The following is a 26,013-nucleotide window of genomic DNA, read 5'->3' as shown; positions in this document are numbered from 1 at the left end:
TTCAGAAATTTATCTGGAAATTCCTCCCTAAGTTCTCCGGAAAGTTTCACTTGGGGTTCCTCCGGGAGGTCCTCTAGGAATTCTTCTAGGAGTTCCTTCTGAAATTCCTCCGGCAGTTCCTTCGGGGATTCCTCCGGGAGATCCACCAGCAGTTTCTACGAGAATGCCTCCGGGAGTTTCATCGGCAGTTCCTCCGGGTGTTTCTCTGAGGCGGAACTCCCAGAGAACTCCGAGAGTAACATCCGGAGGAACTCCCGGGAGAATTTCTGGAGGAATTCTCGGAGGAACTGCCGGTGGAACTTCTAGAGGAATTTCTTGGACAACTACAGGAAGAATTTCTGGACCAAATCATGGAGGAACTCTCGTAAAAACTCCTGGATGAAATTCTAACTGAACTTCCGTAAGAAGTCCAGGAGGAACTCCTGGAAGAATTCTTAAAGGACCTCTCGGAGGAATACCCAGAGGAACTCCAACAGAAATTTTCCGAGGAACTTCTGGAGGATTTTGTAGATAAATTGCTAAAGAAAGCCTGAATGAATTCCCGGAGGAACTACTGGTGGAACTCTCTCGGAGAAATGTTCAGATGAACATCCTGTGGAATACCCGGAATTGAATTTCTAGAGAAACTTCCGAAATCCCATTTCCTGTGAAATTCCTGCCAAATATCCTCCAGGAATTCCCTGTGAAGTTCCTGGAGGGATTCCCGGAGGAACTCTTGGAAAAACTCCTGGAGGAGCTCCCGGAAGAACTCTCACAAGCACTTCCGGAGGAATTCCCACATGGAAGTCCTGAAATAATTCTTGGAGAAGTTCCTAAAGGAATTTCCGGAGAAATATCTGAAGGAATTCCTGGAAAATACCAAGAGGAATTAATGCAGAAATTCCAAGATGAAATCTTGAAAGTATTCCCAGATGAATTGCTGAAGAAATTATCGGATGAATTCCCGGGGGTTTGTTCTGAAGAAATTCCTGGAAGAACTCTTGGAAGATATCCTGGAGGAACTCTCGAATTAATTTCCGAATGAAATTCTGGAGTAAATTCCGAGTGAAGTCCGGAAAGAATTCTAGGATAATTCCGCGGAGAAATTCCTGAAGGAATTCCTGGAGAAGTACCTGAAGGAATTTCCGGAAAAATACCTGTAAGAATTTCACGGGAATACTTGGACGAATTCCGGGAGAAATTCCTAAAGAAATTTCTAGAGGAATTTTTGAAGAATATTCTGAAGTAATTGCGAAAAGAATTCCAGAATGAAATCCTAGAGGATTTCGCTATTGAATTTATGGAGGTATTCCCGGAAATTTTTTTGGAAGTTATCCCGGAGGAAATAAAGGAAGAGTTCCTGGAGGAATGCCCGGAGAAGTTCCTAGAAGAATTTCCGAAGGAATTTCTTATAGATTTACAAGTGAAATTATGGAGCGAAATCGGAGGATTTTCGTCATAAATTTCTGAAGAAACTTCTGGTGGAATTTTGGGAAGAAATTCCGTATGTATTCTTGAACGAATTCTAGAATGCATTCCTGAAGGAAATGCTGGAGATTTTTCTGGAAGAATAGCTGAAAAAATGTCTAGGCGTAAAACTTGGAGAGAAGAATAGAAATCTTCAAGGAATTTCCTCATGAATTTCCTACAAAAAATCACAATTACATGAGAAGGATTTTCGAACGATTTTTAGATGAATTTGTGGATAACTTTCCGGAGGAATTTAGAAGTTAAGACGAGCTCGGTGGTCTAGTGGCTATCGCTTCTGCCTTATAAGCAGGAGGTCGTAGGTTCAATTCCAGACTCGACCCTTTCCTACTTTGTATTTCTAACTTAGTTCTTTCTGTGTTTCACGTTCTACCAAAACGGTTCCTACTGTTATAACCTTCCACACAATTCCAAAAGCCTCCCGTGGAGAGGTCGTAGAGTTCTCTGCATCTTTCTTAAGTAGGTGTCCAACTAACCATCCTTTCCCTTCCTCAGCATTTGCAAGGACGTGGCCAGGACAGATCTCGACTATTGAAGAGTACAATGCTTCGATCTAAGAGATAGTGATTAGTCCCAAATCAATATCTGAGGTAACGGATGAAAGCAATGCTACTCTCATACAATAGTCTTGGCTTGTACCACCTACAAATTTGTGCGAATTGCTCATTGCTAAGCTAATGCTAATGCTAACTTTCCAGAGGAATTTAGAAGTTCCCAGTGGAGCTTCTAGAAGGATTTCAAGGAGAATTCCTTGAGCTCGAAATGTTTCGAGTTGGTTTGAACTTTCATATATTATGGATCCTGGATACTTTAATAAGTTTTTGGGAATCTTTTGAATTTCGATCACCTATTTCTGAATATGATTGGATCGTAAAGTACACATGTTTAAAGGAATTCATTTAAGTACCGCCTTCTTTCCCTGCCCCCTCTGGCTACGCCCTTGGATACCTCAATAGTTAGCATAATCGAGTCTGTGCTTTTCTTGTAGATAGGACATATGTATAAAAACAACAATACCCAAATTGGTGGATTTTTTCGTCCAACGCCTTTATTTTGGTATGAGTTTTTTATGCTTAACCTAACGCAAATTATGCCTAAGTAATTTACTTATGCCTCGATGTTTGGTTCTGGATGAAATTCCAATTGGTCTTAGCAATCATGGATTAGCGACTCTATTTGTCTAAAGCTCATAAAAGCTATAAGGCACTTCGCTCTGAAGAAGTGAAGATTTTTGCATTAAGAGTCATACAGCGAGATATGTTGAACTTTCTTGATATACACATTTATTCTCCATTTATCGGATAAGCTTCACAGTCGCCATTGTTAGTCATCCCATCTCGGTGATTTCAATGGTAGGTTGTTCTTGCCCGTTGTAAAGGCTTTCCATTTCCACATGCTGTTCATATTCGCCTTAAACTTCTGCATGTTCTTACTTTAAGCTATGCGTCTCGCCGCTGAGCTAAAAATAAACTCAGAAGTAACATAAATGATGTTCGAATTTTAGCCTCGTGTTTCAACGTCTGCGAATAACACGAGCTTGCTGCAAACATGTGACGAGGGTAGTTTCGCCATCCTCGAATTCATCACGTAAAAATGACACATGTCAGTTTGACTCTGCGTAACAAGTATGAATAAATGCTACGGTTTCCGCTAATTTTTGCCCAGCCCATGCAGAAATGTAAATCTATCGCATTTATCATAATTCCCAGCTCTGTCACCGCATTTCCACCTTCTCTCAACGCAGCACAGCTCTGTAGCTGTTGTCACTGCGAGTCTTTCCTTGCCGGTTCAACCTCCCCAAAGATCTCAACTTCCAACGTCAAACATTCATTATTCAGCCCATGTAATGGGACACACGCACATTAAGGTATTTGTTGTAAACATCGCTCCTCTACCATACCACAAATTACCAACTGCAATGTTTGGCAGTGATGAAACATTATTCCCCTCCTTTGTTTTCCCGGCAGTTAGTATCATATCGTTAAAGGTGCTGCTTGAACAGAGGAAGACTATTTTAAGCGCGACCTGTTTTACGGCAGCACACACCTTGTTTGGTGGCACCGACCGTTAAAAGCAATTGACAACACTTCAAAAGTAGCTCCAATCGCGATAAATTTCATGAGAGGTGCGTAATTTAAGTTGCGAAAATGTTTTCCATCACCTAAGTATCCGCATGACCTGGATTGCTGTGCCTGTATTCCACCAGAGATTCATCGGGGTCGGTTGATCCTCGCTGTTCGCTTGACCTGTGGGAATTGGGGATAGAATGGACATGTGTATGATTTTTACCAAAGAAAAATTCCCGTGAGAAATAATTAAAACATTCGTTTGCACGACACGAAGCAATACCCGAGCTCATAGATTCAGAACTGTTACTTGGACTTCATAACTTTAGATTGAGTGAACCAAAATCATCATATTTTTAGATCCTCCTAACCATTCTACCCAACATCCCCTATAATATTAGGAACAGAAAGATTGTAATGCTTCGAAGCGTTTGTTTGAAGTTGTTTATAAAACTGAGTTTCTTTTGGTGGCCGTTGCGTTCCGTGTTTCTAGTTCCCATCGAGGACGATGCAAAACGGCACAGGTTGGAGGTAAAGCGTCGAAATCAAATTTCAAAATATTTGTCAAAGAGATTAAAAGTTAATTATTGTGCACACCGTCCCGCCTGTTATCATTCATGGTGTCATCATTATCGTCGTCATCCGTCGTCATTGCTGTCGTGATGTACGTATTGCCATCAGTTCTATGATTGGGAAAGTTTTCTGATAGCGTTAAAAATGACTGTAACCGAATTTGGAATAGGTGGCATATTTTGTTTTCCTCATTGAGAAATCTGTACGCATTCCTCTGCTGTATTCTCAGAAAACAACATGCATAACTGTTCCATACGTGACTTGTTTGACATTTTCCAGAGGGCTTCCACGCGTATCTGATTTGTTATTATTATTATCTTTATTAACGAGACTTACAACCTACGACAGGTTCGTCTTGGAAGGTATTTGGCGTGTAGTTAAACTCCCTTTTTCCCATAACATAGTTTGAATCATAGACGTATTAATTTGTTTGTCACTGAACATCGCAATGCATTCTCGGTTTATTCAATTATCATTTTTATAATTATCGCATCGATTTATGTACCGTTGTCCTGTTGAATCGCCGCTCCATTACCTAATCACGAATTATGTCGAACTCGATTGGAAATCTTCCACGCCTGTGGGACGTAATGTTGAATTATTTGCATACTCGTGGGAGCTTCCTGACGGCGAATTCCGGTCTGTATGTTGTCTGATAGGACTGTATCCGGTTGCAATTGCACAGTCCGTATCGCCACTATTACCGGCACCGGATGCTGGCGCCAGTCCGGCTGATGACGAACCACAGCGTTGAACCCATTGCGATCATCAGCGGTGTAATCGACGATGCGTTCCGTTCCGTCGGACTCTCTCAATCGGTACTGGCCTCGGACTTGATCTCCCTGTCGGGACTCGTGCTGACTCTTCCAGTCACCACTGGAATCATCCCGGATGACGTAGCTGTACGTGTAGTTTGGGTCCGGGTTCCGATTGTCTTGATCTTGCTGCTGAAGGTTATCGCTTATTTGTGGGGTCGATTCGGTAGTTATTGGCTGAAGAACGTCCCGTCTAGAAGCAGCACTTGCTACTACCATCAAAGTGGCTAACAGAAGAAGCTAAAAAAGATGAGAATAAGTTTTGATTATTTAAGTAGTATTTCGAAATTACAAAATTCACCTTCAAAACCATTATAGATGATTTTTTCCCACAAGATGTTACAAGTTATATTGGTTTACGCACTCTGATGTGTTGTGACCACGAATAGTTTCTTTTTATACAATAACACTACTTACGTTGCATTGACACCTTGAAAAGTAAAATCTTTATGTGTCAACCGAGTTGGAACCAAATTAGTATTAAATATCATAGTGGCTCATCCCCATGGTGCATTTCACGGAAGACTTGCAAGACTATTCTTAATCACTTCATTTAAGGCGGAACAGTAATAGACTATCGTTGATGTGATATGATAGCGTTGATGATAGAGAAACACTTTAGAGGTCATGTGTATGTGTACAATTGACATTTTCAGTGAATTTTCTTCTTCTACTCTAGGCTTTTTGCAAGCTTTTAATTCAGGGCAATTAACATATTAGCGATTCTAAGCTTAGTGCTCTACATGCGCTTCCGCAGTAATAAGTGTACGACCCCTAATTTTTGAAAGCTTTCAATGTCTTACAAACGCATGAAGAAAAAGTGCATGATCTTTTATACTATGTAGCAAAAACAATGATAGTCTATATCAAGATAAGTCGAGACATCCGATTTATAACCCGGAAGATTCCCTCGCCACCTCAGGCTTGGTAACGCCGTGTCTTTGTCGATGATATTTGAAACGATATAATGCCAAACCTCTTTTTGTGCCCAAACAATAAAAATCTAATCAGAGCCGGAAAAGAGGGGGCGTGATTTCGAATTTTAAGCATTAAAGGAGGGAGTTCCATTTCGAATTTTGTGCGTAAGAAAAAGTGTGCCTTCGTTTAGTTAAATAAAGTTTGATATTCAACTTACTTTAGCCTTTCCCTTTCTTTCTTTTTTGGTATTAGGGTCGTCCAATGGTTTCAGTGTTCATGCTTTAAAATGTTCTTATTGGGCCTTATTGCGATAATAATTCTTGAAATAGTATATCTTTTGTGATAAGAACGTAGGATAGAATGCGCTCATGGCATATGTTCATGGTCATGCCAAAAGTCTAAAGACCTAAGGTTACGCAAATCCAACAATGGCTCAATCAACGCATATTTTAAAAAGAATTAAATTCACCATTGCCTTATTTCAGGCAAACACGTACATCCAAAGGACGAATCACATTCATCATTGCCTGATTCTGGGCAAACTCCCACTTCCAAAAAAGGAATAACATTTACCTTTACCTTGTTTCGGTCGATCGCTCACTTTTAAAGAAGAGAACATAACCGCCATTGCCTTAATCTGGGCAAGTGCCTATTTTTTAGGAATGAATCACATCCTCCAACAAATGCTTTATTTTTTAGGAAGACAACATATTAGTCGATTGTTCCATAATTTGCTTTTAAAGCTTTGTGATTGATGAATAACATTCAGCCATTCTGCTTCGTTTATTCTACTATGAAACATTAGACGCATGATTGTTCACCGCAGCAAAAGAACAATAAAGAAGGTTCCTGTAAAAACAGAAATATTTCAAATGTCGACACACCTACTAGCAAGATAAATCTTCTTTGAATTAATTTGACATTGGTGGCATTATTTATAAGCATTTCCTCAGTTATTAATTAATTACTTCTATTTGTCGATTTTATTCACCATCCATATTATTCACATCATATCTTCCCTTTCCTTGTACTATGCAAATGCCTGAGTTATAAGAAGAAATCATATCCTCTCTTGCCTTTAACCGTGCAAATGCATCCCTCAAGAAAAGATCATATCTCCCTTGCCTTAAACAAAGTAAATTCCTGAATAGAAAGGAGTCATATTCTCTCTTGCCATCTCCCAGAAAAATGCATTCCTTGAAAGAAGGGAATATATATTCCTTTGCCTTAAACCGGGAAATGCTTGTATTGAAAGAAAAAGTCATATCCTCACTAGTCTTCTGCCTGGCAAATGCATCTCTCAAAGAATGAATCATATCTCCCCTTGCCGTAAACCCGAGCAAATGGCTAAATCGAAAGAAAGAGTCATATTTTTGAAAGCTTTCAATGTCTTACAAACGCATGAAGAAAAAGTGCATGATCTTTTATGCTATGTAGCAAAAACAATGATAGTCTATATCAAGATAAGTCGAGACATCCGATTTATAACCCGGAAGATTCCCTCGCCACCTCAGGGTTGGTAACGCCGTGTCTTTGTCGATGATATTAGAAACGATATAATGCCAAACCTCTTTTTGTGCCCAAACAATAAAAATCGAATCAGAGCGGGAAAAGAGGGGGCGTGATATCGAATTTTAAGCATTAAAGGAGGGAGTTCCATTTCGAATTTTGTGCGTAAGAAAAAATGTGCCTTCGTTTAGTTTAATAAAGTTTGATTTTCAACTTATATTAGCCTTTCCCAATTTTGGTATTAGGGTCGTCCCATTCTTTTCGTTATCTGAGTCGTCCAATGGTTTCTGTGTTCAGGCTTTAAAATATTCTTATTGGGCCTTATTGCGATAATAATTCTTGAAATAGTATGTCTTTTGTGATAAGAACGTAGGATAGAATGCGCTCATGGCATATGTTCATGGTCATGCCAAAAGTCTAAAGACCTAAGGTTACGTAAATCCAACAATGGCTCAATCAACGCCTATTTAAAATAGAATCCAATTCACCATGGCCTTATTTCAGGCAAACACCTACATCCAAAGCACGGATCACTGCCTGATTCTGGGCAAACTCCTACTTCAAATAAAGAATTACATTCACTTTTACCTTGTTTCGGTCGCTCGCTCACTTTTAAAAAAGAGAACATAACCGCCATTGCCTTAATCTGGGCAAGTGCCTATTTTTAAGGAATGAATCACATCCTCCATGCTTTATTTTTTAGGAAGACAACATATTAGTCGATTGTTCCATAATTTGCTTTTAAAGCTTTGTGATTGATGAATAACATTCAGCCATTCTGCTTCGTTTATTCTACTATGAAACATTAGACGCATGATTGTTCACCGTAGCAAAAGAACAATAAAGAAGGTTCCTGTAAAAACAGAAATGTCGACACACCTACTAGCAAGATAAATCTTCTTTGAATTAATTTGACATTGGTGGCATTATTTATAAGCATTTCCTCAGTTATTAATTAATTACTTCTATTTGTCGATTTTATTCACCATCCATATTATTCACATCATATCTTCCCTTTCCTTGTACTATGCAAATGCCTGAGTTATAAGAAGAAGTCATATCCTGTTTTGCCTTTAACCGTGCAAATGCATCCCTCATGAAAAGATCATATCTCACTTGCCTTAAACAAACTAAATTCCTAAATTGAAAGGAGCCATATTCTCTCTTGACATCTCCCAGAAAAATGCATTATTTGAAAGAAGGGATCATATATTCCCTTGCCTTAAACCGGGGAAATGCCTGTATTGAAAGAAAAAGTCATATCCTTACTAGCCTTCTGCCTTGCATCTCTCAAAGAATAAATCATATCTCCCCTTGCCTTAAACCGAGCAAATGGCTAAATCGAAAGAAGGAGTCATATCCTCTCTTGCCTTCTGCCGGGAGAATAAATTCGTTGAAAGAAGGGATCATGTCTTCAGTTGTCTAAAATCGAGCAAATGCCTGAATTGAATGAAGCAACCGCATCTTTTTCTGATTTCTGCCAGACAAATGCATCCATTGAAATAAGGAACCATACCTTTCCGTGCCAAAAAGCGAGCAAATACACGAATTGAAAGATGGAATCAATTCCACCCACATCTTCTGCCGGGCAAAGTGGAAAAAGCAAATATAAAACACGACTCTACGACACTACCCATAATGCCATTACCCCGAGGGCCACTACCCCGAATGTTTCACTACCCCCAATGCCATTACCCCTAATGAGACACTATCCCGAATGAGTCAGTACCCCGAATTAGTTATTATTTCAAGTTTATACATCACATCAATGAATCAAATTTACTTAATAAAAATTTATTACTATTATTGTCTTTATTTACAAGGTTTTCGGTCCTAGACCGGTTCACCTCGAGTAATAAAAAAAACTATATGAATGAACAACAGTTTGTCCTTCGCTTTGTAGTGTTGCAATGCAGTATAGGACTAAGTATTCTAACTCCGAATAGAGTTTGCAGCCGTACCAAACTGACTATCTACAAAACTATCTCTACGGGCACGAGACCTGGACGATGCTCGTGGAGGACCAACGCGCACTGGGAGTTTTCGAAAGGAAAGTGCTGCGTACCATCTATGGTGGAGGAGGCGAATGAACCACGAGTTGCATCAGCTGTTGGGAGAACCATCCATCGTTTACACCGCGAAAATCGAAAGACTGCGGTGGGCCGGACACGTAGCCAGAATGTCGGACAGCAATCCAGTGAAAATGGTTCTCGACAACGAACCGACGGGCACAAGAAGGCGAGGTGCACAGCGGATCGATCAAGTGGAGGACGATTTGCGGACCCTCCGCAGACTGCGTGGTTGCCGACGTGCAGCCATGGACCGAGCTGAATGGTGAAGACTTTTATGTGTTGCACAGGCCACACCGGCCTTAGTCTGGTAATAAATATAATTCCAACTCTGTAAAATCCCGTTCTATACCCCACACCCTGAGTCCTGAAGGGTAGGGGAGATTATGCAGCACGTTCTCATGCACACAATGCAGAGAACCGGAGGCAACGTCAGCATGACTACAAGGGCAACAAGTTTGAAGTTGTATCTTGATCGCTGATTATTGATGAAGCGTGGCCTTGGAATCGACGAGTGGTTGAGTGGGTGAGTAAGAGTGAGCGAGTAAGAGTAAGTGAGTAAGAGTTAATGAGTTAGTGAGAGTAAGTAAAACTGACTTATTGAGTAAAAGAGAATTAATAAGTGAGTAAAAGTGATTGAGTGAGTAAGCGTGAGTGAGTAAAAGTGAATGACTAGGCAAGAGTAAGTAAGGGTGAGTGCATGACTAAAATTGAGTAAGAGTGAGTGAATGAGTAAGATAAAATGAGGAAGAGTGAGTGAGCGTGTGAAAGTGAGTGAATGGTATGAATGAGCGAATGAGCAAGAGTAAGTCACTAATAGGAAGTGAGGGAGTAAGAGTAAGTGAGTTAGTAAGAGTGAGAAACTGAGTAACAGGGAGTTCTTGAGTAATAGTGAGTGAGTGAGTGAGTATGTAAGAGTGAGTGAGCGACTAAGAGTAAGTGAGTGAGCGAGAAAGAGAAAGTGAGTGGTTGAGAGTAATGAGTAAATGAATGAAAATTGATAAGTGAGTGAGTCATAATAAGTGATGTAGAGGAAGTGATTAAGGGTGTGTGTGTTAGAGAGAGAGAGGGAGATCTTGTTTGTCTTCGGGAAGTCGCGTTGACTTAAAGAAGGCATCATCTATGTTCGTCTTAAATCGGGCAGACGTGTTAAGCATAATTACCTCTTTCCAGGTTATGATGGGGTAGAATGTCAGTTTAAATCAGTTTATTGTCGTTTTGCGATTCATCTGTTGCTGTTTTCGGGGTAATGGATTTCGGGGAAGCGTCCCATTCGGAGTTGTGAATTTCGGGGTAGTGACCTTCGGGGTAATGCCATTCGGGCTACGTTATGCCAAATAACCCTCACTTTTGACGCTGTTTACAATTATGCCAGTAGTTAGTTATGCCAAATGAGCGTTATGCCAAATGATGCCAAATAACCCTCACTTTTGACGCTGTTCACAATTATGCCAAATGACCGTTATGCCAAATGGGCGTTATGCCAAATGAGCATTCTACCAAATGGGCGTTATGCCAAATGACCTTATGCCAAATAACCTTACTTTATGTCAAATGACCAGCTTCCGTCTGGCTCGTTCGAACTATCAGCACGGAACGGATGTATCATTTAAAATAACTAATGGTTCAATTTCTTCTAGATTTAACAAAAACGTTACTAAATATGTTTTCAATTTAACAAAAATATAACTCGATGAAAAATTATAACTACTTGGAAAGTGATAAAAATAACTAAAATTATTACAAATTTGCCACTTTTAGAAGTGATCTGAAACCCATCTTGCGACATGCCAAACTTCATGATACTTCTGTTTTGTGACTTATGTTCTTAGAACATCCGAAGTGCGATTGGCAGGTTCGTCAAAGATTAAATGATGAGTAACGGGTTAATGTATGAGATGGAGAAATAATCTTGATGGAGAAGCAAATGCACATAAATAGGAAGCTCAAATTCGAATTCGAATTGAAAAAAAAAACGGATAGCAGAGGAGCGAGAAATGTGGAAACGCCAGGTAGAGAATGAACGGAGTATGTTAAACCTGCATTTAAAGTAGGAAGCCGCCTTTCTAGAAAAGCCCAAGAGAATGCACGCTGAGTTTCGATAGAAATGGAAGCTGTTGAAAAATGTGATAGAGAGATGTTGTTCGACGTTGGCTGAATTTTGGCTGAATAAACAAAGAGAAAGCTCTAATCTATTCACAACTGCTTAGTTCACGGGAAGCCGTCATTCTTCGGAAAGGTATATTCGAATCCGAAGGAACAAACCGATGAAAAGGGGATAGAAAAAATAAACAAGCGATGAAGAAGTTAGCGAGAAAATAATAAATCGGAAAGCAGAGAAGCTGATGAAAACACACAGTAGGGGAAGTATACTGGTTTTGACCACCTTAGTGCCTTTTTTTCGCCACACGGGTAAAAATCCGTTCCCGGAAATGAGAAAATAATTCATGATTTCATGAATCCAACGTGTTTTCATGTTATGAAAATACACCATGAATATAAATCATGATTTCATGATTTATTTTCGCGTAACGCAACCAATGCGTTACGATTTGGTTGTTGAGATCAGAGTGTAAAATAATCGAAAATTTTTAGTGAAGTCCATTTTTCTTCATTTGTCAGTTCACTTCAGACACATTCATAGTCGGCTCTGGACAGTCAATATTCAGTTGAATATTAATCATTGAATATTTATGCACATTTTACAAATTGATAAATTATCTGAAATCTGAACACGTTTCAAATGAGTAAAGTGATTTATCACACAGGACTGAATCCGATGTTCATCCGCGAGGCACTTTTAGCGGTAAACATCAACATAAACAATGATAATTATGTTTTTTGCTGTACATAGTAAACACATTCAGTGACAGTCGAATGAATGAGCTCGTGGAGTAGTCGTCTGACTATGTCATTCTATGTTTTGAATATTCATGCGATGTTTGTCAAAATTCGGACCGAAGTTGCTTCATGAAGATGAATATTTTAAGCTCTGGTTGAGATCGAAAAAAAAAAAAAAAAAGTTCTTGCGAATGGAGTGTTCGAAGTATAACCGGTTATGCATTTTGTCGACTGTTGAAGATTGCGCAGTACCATAAATAATGTTCCTGAAATCATGAATTATAATCATGATTTCATGAACTGACATGATTCATGATTTCATGATTTTTTATTCATGATTGTGGGTATGCATTTGTTTCCGTGCACGAGATGAGCCGGCCTAGGGCCGAAAATCCCGTTAATAAAGCCAAATAACAATAACCTTGGTGCCTTATTTGGCCAACCCTGAAAAATGCACATTTTCCAAAAAATCTCGATAAATTTCAACAGCGAAGAAAGATAAGGGATATATCTCATGTAAAAGCTAATAAATCCCCCGAAAATTGCTTTACTTTTGGAGTTATGCGAGAAATAGGCCAAATTAAATGTGGGCTTCGTGGCCGTGCGGTTAGCGACGTCAATCGTCTAGACGCATGTGCTAGGGAGTGTGGGTTCGATTCCCGCCCCGGTAAGGAGGAAACTTTTCGTGTTCGAAAAATTCTCCACTGGTCCACTGGGTGTTATGTGTCCTGTCCGTTGTCTCATGCTAGGTGTTAAGTGTTCAGTCTGTACGACCTCTGGTCGAAGACGGTGTTCCTGTCTTTTTAAAAAAATATATGAAAATGGCCAAAACTGGTACAGTTACTCTACCAAAAGTGATGAAGAACCGAAAAGGCGCATTAATTTGTGGTTGCTCCACGGTGAAGTTAACAAGAAAACGATGGTTCGGACTAAGCTGGACTGAAGAACATTGTTGCTGTTCTGGTTCTTCATCTCAAATCTCTCGTTTTCATTCTATCAATTGGACGAACAGCAGATGAATCTTAGTCCTTATTTGTGTGGTTTTTTATTCAGCATATGCATTTCGTACAAAGTATATGAGAAATTTAAAATTAATGTATTTTGCAAACCAATTTTCTGAAAAATTGACGTAAGCTAAAACGCTCGTAAATTGGATCTTCTTATCCAAGGGTAAAATCTTATGGGGTGCCAGTGTGGGCCAATTTATTAGCAAACAGGAACCCACGAAATTAGTGCTTTATATTATCGTTTTCCATCTATGACCTTGTCCGCAAGTCGAGCACATCTGTATATGGACGCCATATATAGATGTGCTCGACTTGCGGTTAGCGGCAGTAAGGGCCAAATACGTAAACATTAGTCGATCCCTTAAGTCTATGTAAACTGCTTTCTAACAACAAATTGGCCAATGAATGTTCTGCCATAAAAACACGTACAACATAGAAAATAACCACCGATCTTGATACTGAGCAACACAAACTGCCTCCAAACAGAAGCTTTCAAAAGAACCCAAGCACGGTTTAGACGAAAGACAAATTTGTTCAAACATATCGCGTGGGAGAAATCTCCTCTGCTTGTTGTTTTTTTTCGTTCGAAATCTTCAACCTATTAAGAAGTGCTTATAAAAGAGGCAAAACTAAGTCCTTTACTTATCGCGCCACCGAAGGTGGTTTTCCGGCGATTGATGGGCCTACTCCGGCAGGGGGACCGTGAGTTGATAACTCCTTCAAACATGAAGACGATGATGATGATGATAACACAGTGAAACGACGCCGGAGACGACCATGTCGACAGGAGATGACGATATGGAGTACCTAAATCGAATAAATTTTTGACCCATAAAAAGGGTTTACAGCGCGCGTGCCTCGTCACTCTGTCCGCTGTGACCGTGGAAACCCTTTTCATATGCGGTTCGGCAAGTGGGAAACTGCGTGGGTAGGAATGTGAACAAATTATAGCTACTTTATCGCATATTTTCGGATGATCCAACCTTTTATCGGTCGGCCCAACCTATGAATGGAAGGTTGATTCAGTGGAGCGGTAAGGAGAAAATAAATAAAATAAAACACTAACCCACCGCGCCAGCACCACCCGTGGTCAGTCAAGGCAACTTTATTGACAGGTTGAGAACGATGTAGGTAAAATTGATTTTGCTTCTCGGGGGCTGGCCAGTAAAGTTCCTTCGTTTTTTTTATCTGCAGACATCACTAGGACAAAATTGTCTTATCAAAAATAAATGAGACTTTCGCTTATTGCCTTTTGCTTTTCTTTTTCTCACTAAACTTTGCGATCGGTTATAAATGTGGCAACTTTTACTTTTCCGGCGCTGACGCGTGAATAATTGAACCGACGAGAAAAAGCTGGCCTATTCGTCTGGTCGTACAGGGGTTTATGGCGAAAAGTTGAAATTATATTCGTACTACCGGGAAGAGTGACCTCTGTCATTTTCCGCTGAATGACGTAGGTGGGTTAAGCTACTTTATTGTCGTTACCTGTGAATTAACTGCCAGGGAGGAAAATCGGCTTGAATGTTTCTTTTAAATGGTATAGAATAGTATATTATGCCTCGGCATTATTTAAAAGTAGTTATTTATTTAACTAACATTTTTATTAAGTTATTGAGTTAAAGATTCGAAACTGCTCGTGAAACGACATGCTTAATCATTGTCGCACGAATATTGAAATAATATTATAAACGCTGCACATATATGGAATACTTTCTTATTTAGAATCTATCCTTCAAAAATTCATTGTTTATGTCTTCTTCTTTTTCTTCTTACTGGCATTACATCCCCACTGGGACATTACCGCCTCGCTGCTTAGTGTTTATTCAGCACTTCCACAGTTATAAACCGCATTTTTGCATTCGTATATGCTGAGGCTAACATGATGATACTTTTATGCCCAGGGAAGTCGAGACAATTTCCAACTCGAAAATTGCCTAGACCGGCAGCTGGAATCGAACCCAGCCACCCTCAGCATGGTCTTGCTTTATAGCCGCGCATCTTACCGATAGGCTAAGGAGGGCCCATTATTTAAATATTATAGTCCGAAGTATTAAAAAAATAAAATCGTTTACTTTATTTTTCTAGTCTAACCATAATGAGGCAAGAAAGTGGGAAAAATGAAAGCTTACTATTTTTTCCCGTTTTTCTTTCCTCACTTACACTTCTCCAAGCGTCTACTTCTCACTTCTTATTTTTCGCTTCTGATATCTTACTTTTCACTTGCTTTTTTGTTAATTGCTTAAAATATTTCACCTACACTATTGTTCGGCCAAACGACATTTGTAGCCATATGTCCCGTTGAGCAAACAACATTTACTGCCGCATAATTCGTTCGACCAAATGACATATTCGGCCAAATGACTTTTTCGAACAAAGTTACTTATTCGGCCAGACCAGAGTGTAAAATAATCGAAATTTTTTGGTGAAGTCCATTTTTCTTCATTTGTCATTTCACTTCCGACACATTCATAGTCGGCTCTGGGCAGTCAATATTCAGTTGAATATTAGTCATTGAATATTTATGCACATTTTACAAATTGATAAATTATCTGAAATCTGATCACGTTTCAAATGAGTAAAGTGATTTATCACACAGGACTCAATCCGGTTTTCATCCGCGAGGCACTTTCAGTGGTAAACATCAACATAAACAATGCTAATTATGTTTTTTCTGCACATAGTAAACACATTCAGTGACAGTCGAATGAATGAGTTCGTGGAGTAGTCATCTGACTATGTCATTCTATGTTTTGAATATTCATGCGATGTTTGTCAAAATTCGGACCGAAGTTGCTTCATGAAGATGAATATTTTAAGCTCTGGGCCAGACGGCTCTTTTTGGCCAACGACCATTTTGCCCAAAATAAACTATTCGGCCGAACAACTTTAACGGCCAAATGACCTGTTCGACCAAACTTTTCCTGCTTTTCAAGAGGAAGAATTCTATTAGTTTCTCTGCATATTTCCGCTGAACGTTCTTTCCCAACATTTTTGGGGTTGCGACCCCTTTTATGATTAGCCAGGTGCCTCACGGTCCCCTGAATACATACAGAAAAGTTCATGATAGTCAAACTATAAAAAGAGTGATTTTTTTAAAAGGTCTCACGGCCCCCTTAGAACGGTCTCGCAGACCACCAGTGGGGAAACACTGATCCAGATGAAGCACCAGAGAACTTCTTGAATTATTCTCGGGGGAACTTCTCAAGGAATTTGAGAAGGAGTTTTTGTGGATTTTCCCGCGAAATTCACGGTTAAACCACGTGAGCAATCCTGGAGGAACTCTTAGAGAATTCTCCAGCAAAATGCCAGAGGAATTTCTTCACATAATTGTTCTTTTGTTTCAAAGGAATACGGGAGGAAAACTCCGGAGTCATCCCGAAAAAAAAAACAGTGGAATCTCTGGAAGCATTCCTGATGGATCCTTCGTAGGAATTTCTAGAGGACCTCTGGATAAATTCTTAACCAAATTTTTAGGTAAACGCCTGGGCAAATATCAGAAGTAATTTCTGGGGAAATTTTTTGAGAAATTGAGTTAACCCGTTGCGCTGGGTAGACACCTTTACGTGGTGTGTTACGGGGTAAGATCTACCACGGTTACATTGCCAGCTGCTGACAAATCCTGACCCAACGAATACCTCACATTATCCAACTCCGTGGTACTTATGAGGGTGTTGCTAAGTCGGTGGCCTTGGCCTCTCGTTAAGTAAGTACTACATCAACACTTCCTTCCTCACCCTAGTTACGGTGAAGATGGGCGTGGCCAGGAGTAGTAATCCTCATGCTTTTGTTATTTTTGTTTAAGACTGGAATCAAGGACCACTCCCCTTCTTGATTTCTGATAGCATTCTAGATGAGGATCTCAAAAGTAAACCGTGAGTATAACTAGTGTTCAATCTACGAATTACACCGTAACAATGCTAATGCTAAGCTATTTTTTGGGAAATTAGGTTTTTCCGAGTTATTTCCTGGGGGTTCTCCCGAGGAGTCCCTGGAGGAATTAACCGGAAAATCTCCAGAGGGATTTTCTGGAAGATTTCTTGGGATAATTAGCGGTGAGCTTTTGGATAAACTTCCGGGCAGATTCCTGGGAGACACTCCATAGAGAGGGAGAAATTCTTGGTGGACTTTCCAGAGGAACTTTTGGGTGAATCTCCAGAATGATCCTGGGAGAATTTCCGGCGGAACTCTCAGGAGAACTATCGGAGGTATCTCTGGGGTTATTATCGGGTTTATTTGATTTCTGGAGGAATCCTGGGGGAAATTTTAGGAGGAATTCCTGAAGAAGTTCCCGGAGATATTTTTCAGATGATTTTTTGGGTAAATTTCCGGAAAGATTTCTGGGGAAATTTACAGAGAAACTCCTTGGAGAATTCCTCCAAGAGAAATATCTGTACAATTTTTTCTAGGGAATTCCTAGGGAAATTTTCAGATGATCTTTTTAGGTAAATCGCTGGGGAAATTTACAGAGGAACTCCTTGGAGAATTCCGGAGCACATTTCTGGTAATATTCATGACAATATTCCTGCAGAAATCCCCTTGGGATCTCTGACATAATTTTCAAAAAAATTGTGGAAGAATTCTTTAAAGCATTAGCCTATTGTTTGCTCTGAATATTTTTCGAGAACGTTCCAAAGGAAGTTGTCAAATAATCTCTGGAGGTAGTCACGGGGAAATTTCCGGCGGTATTCCTGGGGGAATATCCGAATAAATCTCTAAGCTTATAGTATAGTATAGCATATGTGGTTGTACAAATCGTGGTTGGGTATACAATGCTCAATTGAGCAATCTACTGTATATTGTCGCAAATTGGTACTTGGGATTAGTACCTTTTCCTATACAGTAGCAGTTGTATACCTGGCCTCGTCCTTACAATCACGGAAAGAAGGGAAGGAATGTTAGTTCAACATCTACTAGTGAAGATGCAGGGAACCCATACTACCTGCATAGGTGTCTCGGGAAGGAAAATTATTGTTAATGGGTAAGGTGAACAATAGGGAGCTCTATTCGACAATATAGAGCTTTTTTCAATAACAGTATATCTCGGGTACGTTTTCAAAAGGACGCATGTGATTGTGTAAACAAAGATTCAATCGTTGATTTCTCCCATCTGATGGTACCAGGACCGGATTTAGCCGGTAGGGGGCCCCGGGGCCGACGGTATGTGGGGGCCCCAAAATGTACAAAAAATATTGGTTTTGGTACATAAGATTTGTGGGGGCCCGGGGCCATGGCCCCCCCGGCCCCCCCATAAATCCGGCCCTGGATGGTACTCTCATGCAAACCATCGCCGCATACTGGTATGGGGCTTCGACGACTTCCCTTCCTGCAGGTGGTGTTGGTTTGCGTGGGAGCGCCATCAGATTGGACAAATCGACGCATGAATCTTTGTTTACAAAACCACATACGTCATTTTGAATAAGTACCCGAAATATGCTGAAAAATTATTAAAATATATTCATCGATTTACTTACGAACCGTCCAAAGCAGGACAAAGTAACCCGGATCTCACAAATGTTCAACCGCACACTTAATCACCGGACGTTAAAAAACAGAACCAACAACTCGGATTTTACGAATGTTCTGCATTGTACCTAAAACACGTCCGATTGCGCACCAATTATTTACTCACTCGACCGCGTGAACTATCTGCTTACTGAACAGAAACACGACAAAACAGGTACTGATTGGTTTTCATTTCGACCGCACAAAACAAACAAAATCGGCCCGCGCGGGAAAACAACAAAACAGGCACTCGAATAAACCTCTTCAAGCTTATCTCGAGAAATTCATAGGGAATTTGGAGGAATTCCTGAAGGAGTTTTTGGGGACTTCCCACAGAAATTTCTTCATTAATTTGTTTTTACAAAGGAATACCAGAGGGAATTATTTGATGAGTTCCTCTTAACAATTTTTTAGAGAAAATTGCGAAGGAATTCCAGAGGTAATTTTTGGAGGAATTTCTGGGGGAACTTTCGAAGGAATTCTCAGGTAAGTTCCTGGTGGAAATCGTGGAAAAAATCCGGAGGTATCTGTCTTGATCAAAACAACTATATTTTGAATTGCCAGAATACATCCCGCCGAAACGTCGGGATCAGACCCAGAGACTGAGAAAGCCATTGAAGCAACAATTTATTAATAACATTAATAGCTTACACAACCTCACTTGATCAGTACAGTTGCTGATGTAGAATGTGTATAGCCGCCAGACATTCTAGATACTCACGCTCCTCTAATGTGGACATGTACTATGCACATGTGGAAGTGTTGGCTTGAGAAATGGTTGCGAGTGATTTGACTATGCGTCCAATTTGGGAATCGCGAGCTCGTTCAGTAGCCGCTAGGTTGCGAAGGCCGACGGAGGTCCTTCGTAGCTTAGTTGGTTAAAGCACCAGTCTAGCGTACTGTAGGGTCATGGGTTCGAGTCTCATCGAAGGGAAAGTGGTTACCTCCAATACATTTTCCAAATGAATATCTTCCACATAACGTACATATTCACATATGAGTTTTCATAACATTGTAAATTAACGTCCAAGTCGGGTGGTTTAATCCCCGGAAATAGGCAATTAACTTTGATTGAACTGATCCAGAGGAGTTTTTTGGGAAGCTCTGGAGTAATCTACGGGGTAGTTTTCGAAGAAATTCCTGGAAAACCCCCGGAGGACCATCCGGGGTCAATTTGGAGGAACTCCTGGGAGAATTTGCAGAACTTTTAGATGAACTTTTCACAAGTACTACTGACCGAATTACCGAAGGAACACCTGGGCGGAATCTCAATTCTGGGGGAAGTTTTGAAAGAACTCCTGTGAAAATCTTCGGAGGAACCCTCGGGCAACTTCCGGTGAAACTCCTGGAGCCTTCGGAAGAATCTCTAGGGTAGCTTTTGGAGGTATTCCTGGAGAAAATATCCTGAGGAACCTCTGTAGAAAAATCATGAAGAACTTATGGCAGTATTTCCGGAGAAATATTTGGGGTAATTTTCGGAGAAACTCTTGGGAAAATCTCCGAAAAATCCTGGGTGAGTTTCTGGAGGAACTCCAGAGGGGAGGGCGTAGGGTTTCCCAGAGGTTCACCTGTGGACATTTCCAGAGAAACTTCTGGGAGAATTCCGGTGCTTCTGGTAATATTCAGAGAATAATCCTGTACAAATAGAATTATTTGATGCATTAGCCTTTTGGTTGCTCTGGATATTTTCGGAACACGTTCTTGGAATCTTTGGAGGAAATCCAGGAGAAATTTCCGGTGGTACAGGTAATCTACATTTGGCTAGTTTTTCCAAAATAATTTAGTAAATTACCATGAGCATTCATGTAGGGATCATATCGTCTTATGGAGTCCAATTTTATCATATGGAGACATTATTGTCACTATTTTCTTCAGTTCACACGCTCCTCAGAATTCTCCCGAGGCATTGAAAAATATTGATTTAATAGAGGATTTCAGCATTTTCTATTTCAGACAAATGTCTAGTCGATATTGTTCCTGTCAAAGTCAGAACTAAAGTCGGGCTGCTTTTGGATCTAGATTCAAGCTTGAAATGTGTACTGGATTTTTTTTAAATTTAATCCTAGAGGAAATTTTAAGAGGATTCTGTGGAAGAATTCCTGTAGGAATTTCTGAATGAAAATCGGAAGGAATTTCCGAAATTTCTTTAAAAAAAAACCGACAGAGTTCATGAAGGATTTTTCAAAAGATTTTTTTCAAGAAATTTTGATACAATTTTGATAGGAGGAATTCTGAAAAGAATTTCCATAAAGTTCCTGAAGGCATTTTCGAAGGAATTCCTAAAAGATTTTAGAAAGAATTTCGAAATTGATTTCTCCAGGAATCCCTTCGAAATAGCTCCGAGGAGGGAGGGTGGTTGAGCGAAGTGTGACGACCCATATAAAATTTTCAAATTTTTCGTACAAAAAGTGTGACATAGGGGGTAAAGGTGTTGAAAATGACCAAATTTTTGCGTTGTTAAGTAATTAATGAATCTTTCCTTATTCCTTCAGAAAGTTGCACTCGTAATTTATTCTAAAATTCCTCCAAAAATTCCTTTGAAAATTGCTCCAGTAACTCCTTCGGAAATTCTTTCAGTAATTCCTTCTGAATTTCTCTAAAAAATCAATTAAAAAAACAAAGAATTTCTTCGGTAATTTCCTAAGGAAATCCGTAGTACCTCCGCCAATTCCTACTATAATTATTTCGGCAAATCATCGAGGAATACATATTATCCCGGGAATTCCTTCAAAAGTTCAAGGACAGGACAGGTTCCTGAGTAATTTGTGAACGAAGGAATTTTCAAAGGAACTCCTGAAGGAATTTGCAACATTCTTAGAATTCTCAAAGAATTTCTTAGGATGTTCCTTCAAGATTTCCTTCAAAAATTCATCCAGTGATTCCTTCGAAATATTCTCCAGGAATAACATTGGAAATAAATCTAAACATTCATTTTTAAATTCCTCCGGATGTTGCTTGGAAAGATGGAATTTTAAGAATTACTTTCTCCTGAAATTCCTTAGGAAATTCTTCGTTCATTTAGAAATACATACAGACATTTTTTTTGGTAATTCTTTTGGAAATTCCTTCGAAAATTTCATTGGGGATTCGTTCGGAAATTCCTTTAGGAAATTTCTTAAGGTTTTAAAAAATCGTGTAGTAATTTCTTCGGAAATTGGTTTAATAACTTTTTTGTATTATTTTAGGAATTCATTCAGGAGATCCTTAGGAAATTCCACCGAAATTTTTATGGAAATTCTGTCAGAAATAGCTTGAAGATTTTTTTTTCAGAAATTATTGAAAGAATTTCTTAAAAAATCCTACTAGAATTCTTTTAGATTATTCTGGAGCAAGAAGTAAAACACAAATCATGGTTATGTTTATGCCTAAACATTGATAACTGATACTAACCAAAAACATCATCGAAAACCGACTATTTTTCTAAATGCGCGGGAGGGGTTCATTGTCCTATTCTGTTGCAGTTTGGGACAAACGCTTGTTGCGAGTTGAGTGTGTCATAACATTTACAAGAAAGAACAATGTTGTTATTTTACATTCTCTGCTCGTAAGTTATGTCAGGAATTCCTTCGAAAAGTTTTTAAAGTACTTCTTCGGAAATTTCTTCAAGAATCTCGTCAGAAACTATTCGATTCTTCAGTACAGTAAATTTTCTAGAAAAACTGAAGGGATTTTTGAAATAATTTCTAAAAGAATTTCAAGTGGTGCAGAAGCATATTTTCAAGAGATTCTGAAGCTCCTTTCAAGACGCTCATCGCCTCTTTTTAAGAGGAACAGAAGCCTTCTTTCAAAAAGCTCGGAAGACCTCCTTCCAAGAGTCTCGGAAGCCTCCCTTCAAGAAGCCCGGAATTCTTCTTTCAATAGGCTCAGAAGCGTCCTTTCAAGATGCAAAGGAAGCCTCCTTCTAAGTGACTCAAAAGCCGCCATTTAAGAGGCTCAGAAGCCTCTAATCACGAGCTGCGGAAGCCTACTTTCAAGAGATTCAGAAGATCCTTTCAAGAGGCTCGGAAGCCTCCTTTCGAAGGGCTCGGAACTTTTCTTTCAATAGGTTTGGAAGCCTACTTTCAAGAAGGGGGTTTTCAATTAATGCAAAAGTTTGAAGGGATATCTCTCAAGAAAAGGTTTAGAACCACTGTATACAATTAAATTTCAGTTAAATAAAACTTTCCCCACCGTGCCCTAGTTTAACTACGCCAGTGATCGCAGATACCGTTTTGATTCATATTACGAACATTTTACCACAATTTTCGCTTCGAAGCTATTTTTGCAAACGAATTTAAAATATATTATCCGATCAATTGTTTCCGTCGGGTAGCGAAAGAAAAGAATGTTCATATAAGCGCTTGATAATCAGATTTTATTGATCTTAGCTATAAATAATGATAAGATAATTATTTACAGCTTTTAGTGGAATGTCTTTACTTTTCATAAGACGACTTTGTACATTTCCATTCCATTTAATTCCACTCAAGTGGTGGAATATTTAATTCCACTCAAGTGGTGGAATTAAATGGAATTGTACAAACTCGTCTTATGACAAGTATCAATAATCAATGATTTTATTCAGCCAAACTTTGTCTCAAATGCCGAACACTTTGATTCAAATTCCGAACCCACCTTGATTGCAACCAAAGAATGTAACCAAAGTAGGGCATTTCAAATTATTCGCTTTATTTAAATCTTGATTAGGTGTACACATTGTGTCAAATTGGATCCTGGATAGCTCATGTGTGTTTGAATTCTAATCGATGTCGTTTGAAGATTTTTCAGCATATGAAGTATAATTCAATTGGTTTTGGACAAATACGTAAACAATTTCAAGTTATAGGAGACAGTTTCATACGGAACATGTTCTAACAGCTCAAATTCAATCTTCTTCTATTTTATAGTCAAATATGATCTCGAAACGAAAAATCTCTATATTGAATTATGGCTATAAGGACGTTTCAAAATGCATCATAAATTTTTCATACACGTCCCATGGACAAAGAGCAACAAACACAACTTTCCATAAAACTCAGTATCCAAACGACGTGTCACGTTTTCTGCCACCTAGTTCGTTGCCTGGACCAAGGACCAAGAATTCCTCACTTTACCTACGTAACTGTTGCTCTCCCAGCATGTTTTATCAAGAAGAAAACTGGCTGCAACTCGTCGTCATCGCCACCCGTCTCGTCCTTTGGCCCTTCATGCGGTTCTAAGAGCGTAGTCGAGTTGCCACGAGTGATTTGATTCTTAGCTAGAAGCTAAAATCATCACCACCATCGCATCGCACCGACTAAAGCCAACTGACACTCTTCTTTTGCTCGATTCGTTCTCCGGATGGAGCTGCTGATGGTGGCATCCTCCAAATGAAACTAACTTTGGAGCCCATTCCACCGCACAGGGCGGGAAGGACGGGTCGTCGACGGCAACAAGTTGCAGATTTAACTTCTGAAGACAAACTCCAAGCATCGGATCGTTGCACAGTGGCCGTCGTGTTACTTCTGCCAACACCATGCGAACTGAATTCGAATTTAAAAACAAAATGATTCCAATTTTGCTTATTAGAAAGCCGACATGCTAATTCTTTTTGGCTGACTAGTTTGCTTTTTCAGATTTGAATACTTTATGATAATATGAATATTATATTTGTACTTTTACTTAATTCCCTCCGTTTCGAAGATTGAACGAGACCCGTAAAAATATTTACATTTCATTTTTCATTCAAATATTCATATATGATTGTCACCATCGATGTCTAATTTTTTTTTCTGAAATTTGACTTGATTGTTTTTTTTTTGTATTCAATGATTGATAAGAAATCCTAAAATCTGGATATTAAAAAAAACGATCTTCTTTTGAATGCCTGTCACCAGAGCCTAAAATATTCATCTTCATGAAGCAACTTCGGTACGAATTTTGACAAACATCGCATGAATATTCAAAACATAGAATGACATAGTCAGACGACTACTCCACCAACTCATTCATTCGACTGTCACTGAGTGTGCTTATTATGTGCAAAAAAACATTATTAGCATTGTTTATGTTGATGTTCACCGTAGAAAGTGCCTCGCAGATGAAAATCTGTGTGATAAATCACTTTATTCATTTGAAACGTGTTCAGATTTCAGATAATTTATTAATTTGTGAAATGTGCATAAATATTCAATGACTAATATTCAACTGAATATTGACTGTGCAGAGCCGACTATGAATGTGTCTGGAAGTGAACTGACAAGTGAAGAAAGGTGGACTTCACCAAACATTTTCGATTATTTTGCACTCTGCCTGTCACTGTGACCCGTTGAGCTGCATGCTCCCTGTCCATCACACCCCGAGCCATTGCTATGCAGATTTCACTCCTTTCAAAATATGGCCAACCCGGAGAAGCTGAATGGCAAACAGAAAGTGCTCGTGTGACAACAGCGTGCGAGTGGATGAAAGGTCCGTCACACAAAGCCAGTAGTGCACTGGCGGGCTACGGAAAACCTTCACGGTCTACCACTTCACCGACGACCGTTCGTTCTAGTCCCCCTGTTCTATCTGTCAACGGCGGCGGCGGTGGACACTTTGGCTCGAAGCCAAAGGCTTCCCCTGAACATTGCGAAGATAGTTTTGGAGGTACCGGCAAAAAACACGGAAACGAAGAACATTACTTCACATTCATACATTTATAAACCTGTTGCATGCCTTGCTTGCTGCTGCATACGTTGAGCTGACTGTTGCACATGAAGACGACCGATGGGTATCGGGAACAACGGTTCAGAGAAGGAATAGTTACATGAAGCTGTTCCTTGACGTTGGAAGTCGTCGTCGCCGTCGTCATCCTCGTCCATATCATCAGATTATGCAGCGTTGAAAATCTAAAATCTCTTCCGGAATACGTAATCAGATGAAAGCCAACCGGGGAGGTAAGCTGTTGGAATGTGCACGCTCGCTATTCAAACGGTGTTGCTAGAGCGACGGGTGGATCTGGAGATTTGTGCGCATTGCATAGCTTTTTATTTGGACAGCGTATGCTTTTATTATTAGGAATTACGATACGTCAAGCGTTATATTTGGTAGCGAAATAGGGAAAAACAGTTCGCAGTGAAAAACACTAGGTGAGATCTATGATGGAATGAGTTAAATTAACATATTTCATTCGATCTTCATTTTGTTGGCATTGGATCCACCAATAGGTATTCGAGCCCGACCACTTTCAGCTGTGGCTAGCTTTCTGTGGGCTAGGTCAACCGAGGAGGGATTGACCATTGGGTAAAGG

General features: G+C 39.6%; 2 protein-coding genes across 2 annotated transcripts in view; one reads left to right on the top strand and one right to left on the bottom strand.

Moving 5' to 3' along the window:
• The window catches only part of LOC134211401 (membralin), a 364,609-nt gene that overhangs the window by 206,268 nt on the left and 132,328 nt on the right, over positions 1 to 26,013 (top strand). The gene's annotated exons all lie outside the window — the stretch shown is intronic.
• On the bottom strand, positions 4,544 to 5,296 carry LOC134215643 (pupal cuticle protein Edg-84A-like). Its single transcript, XM_062694787.1, has 2 exons — positions 5,223 to 5,296; positions 4,544 to 5,161 (listed from the first exon to the last, which is right to left on the bottom strand). The coding sequence occupies exons 1-2, from the start codon at positions 5,232 to 5,234 to the stop codon at positions 4,646 to 4,648; spliced, it is 528 nt and encodes a 175-aa protein (XP_062550771.1). The 5' UTR covers positions 5,235 to 5,296; the 3' UTR covers positions 4,544 to 4,645.

Source organism: Armigeres subalbatus, chromosome 2 (genome assembly GCF_024139115.2).
Source record: "Armigeres subalbatus isolate Guangzhou_Male chromosome 2, GZ_Asu_2, whole genome shotgun sequence".
NCBI classification, from domain to species: domain Eukaryota; kingdom Metazoa; phylum Arthropoda; class Insecta; order Diptera; family Culicidae; genus Armigeres; species Armigeres subalbatus.
This window is presented reverse-complemented; position numbering and strand designations above follow the sequence as displayed.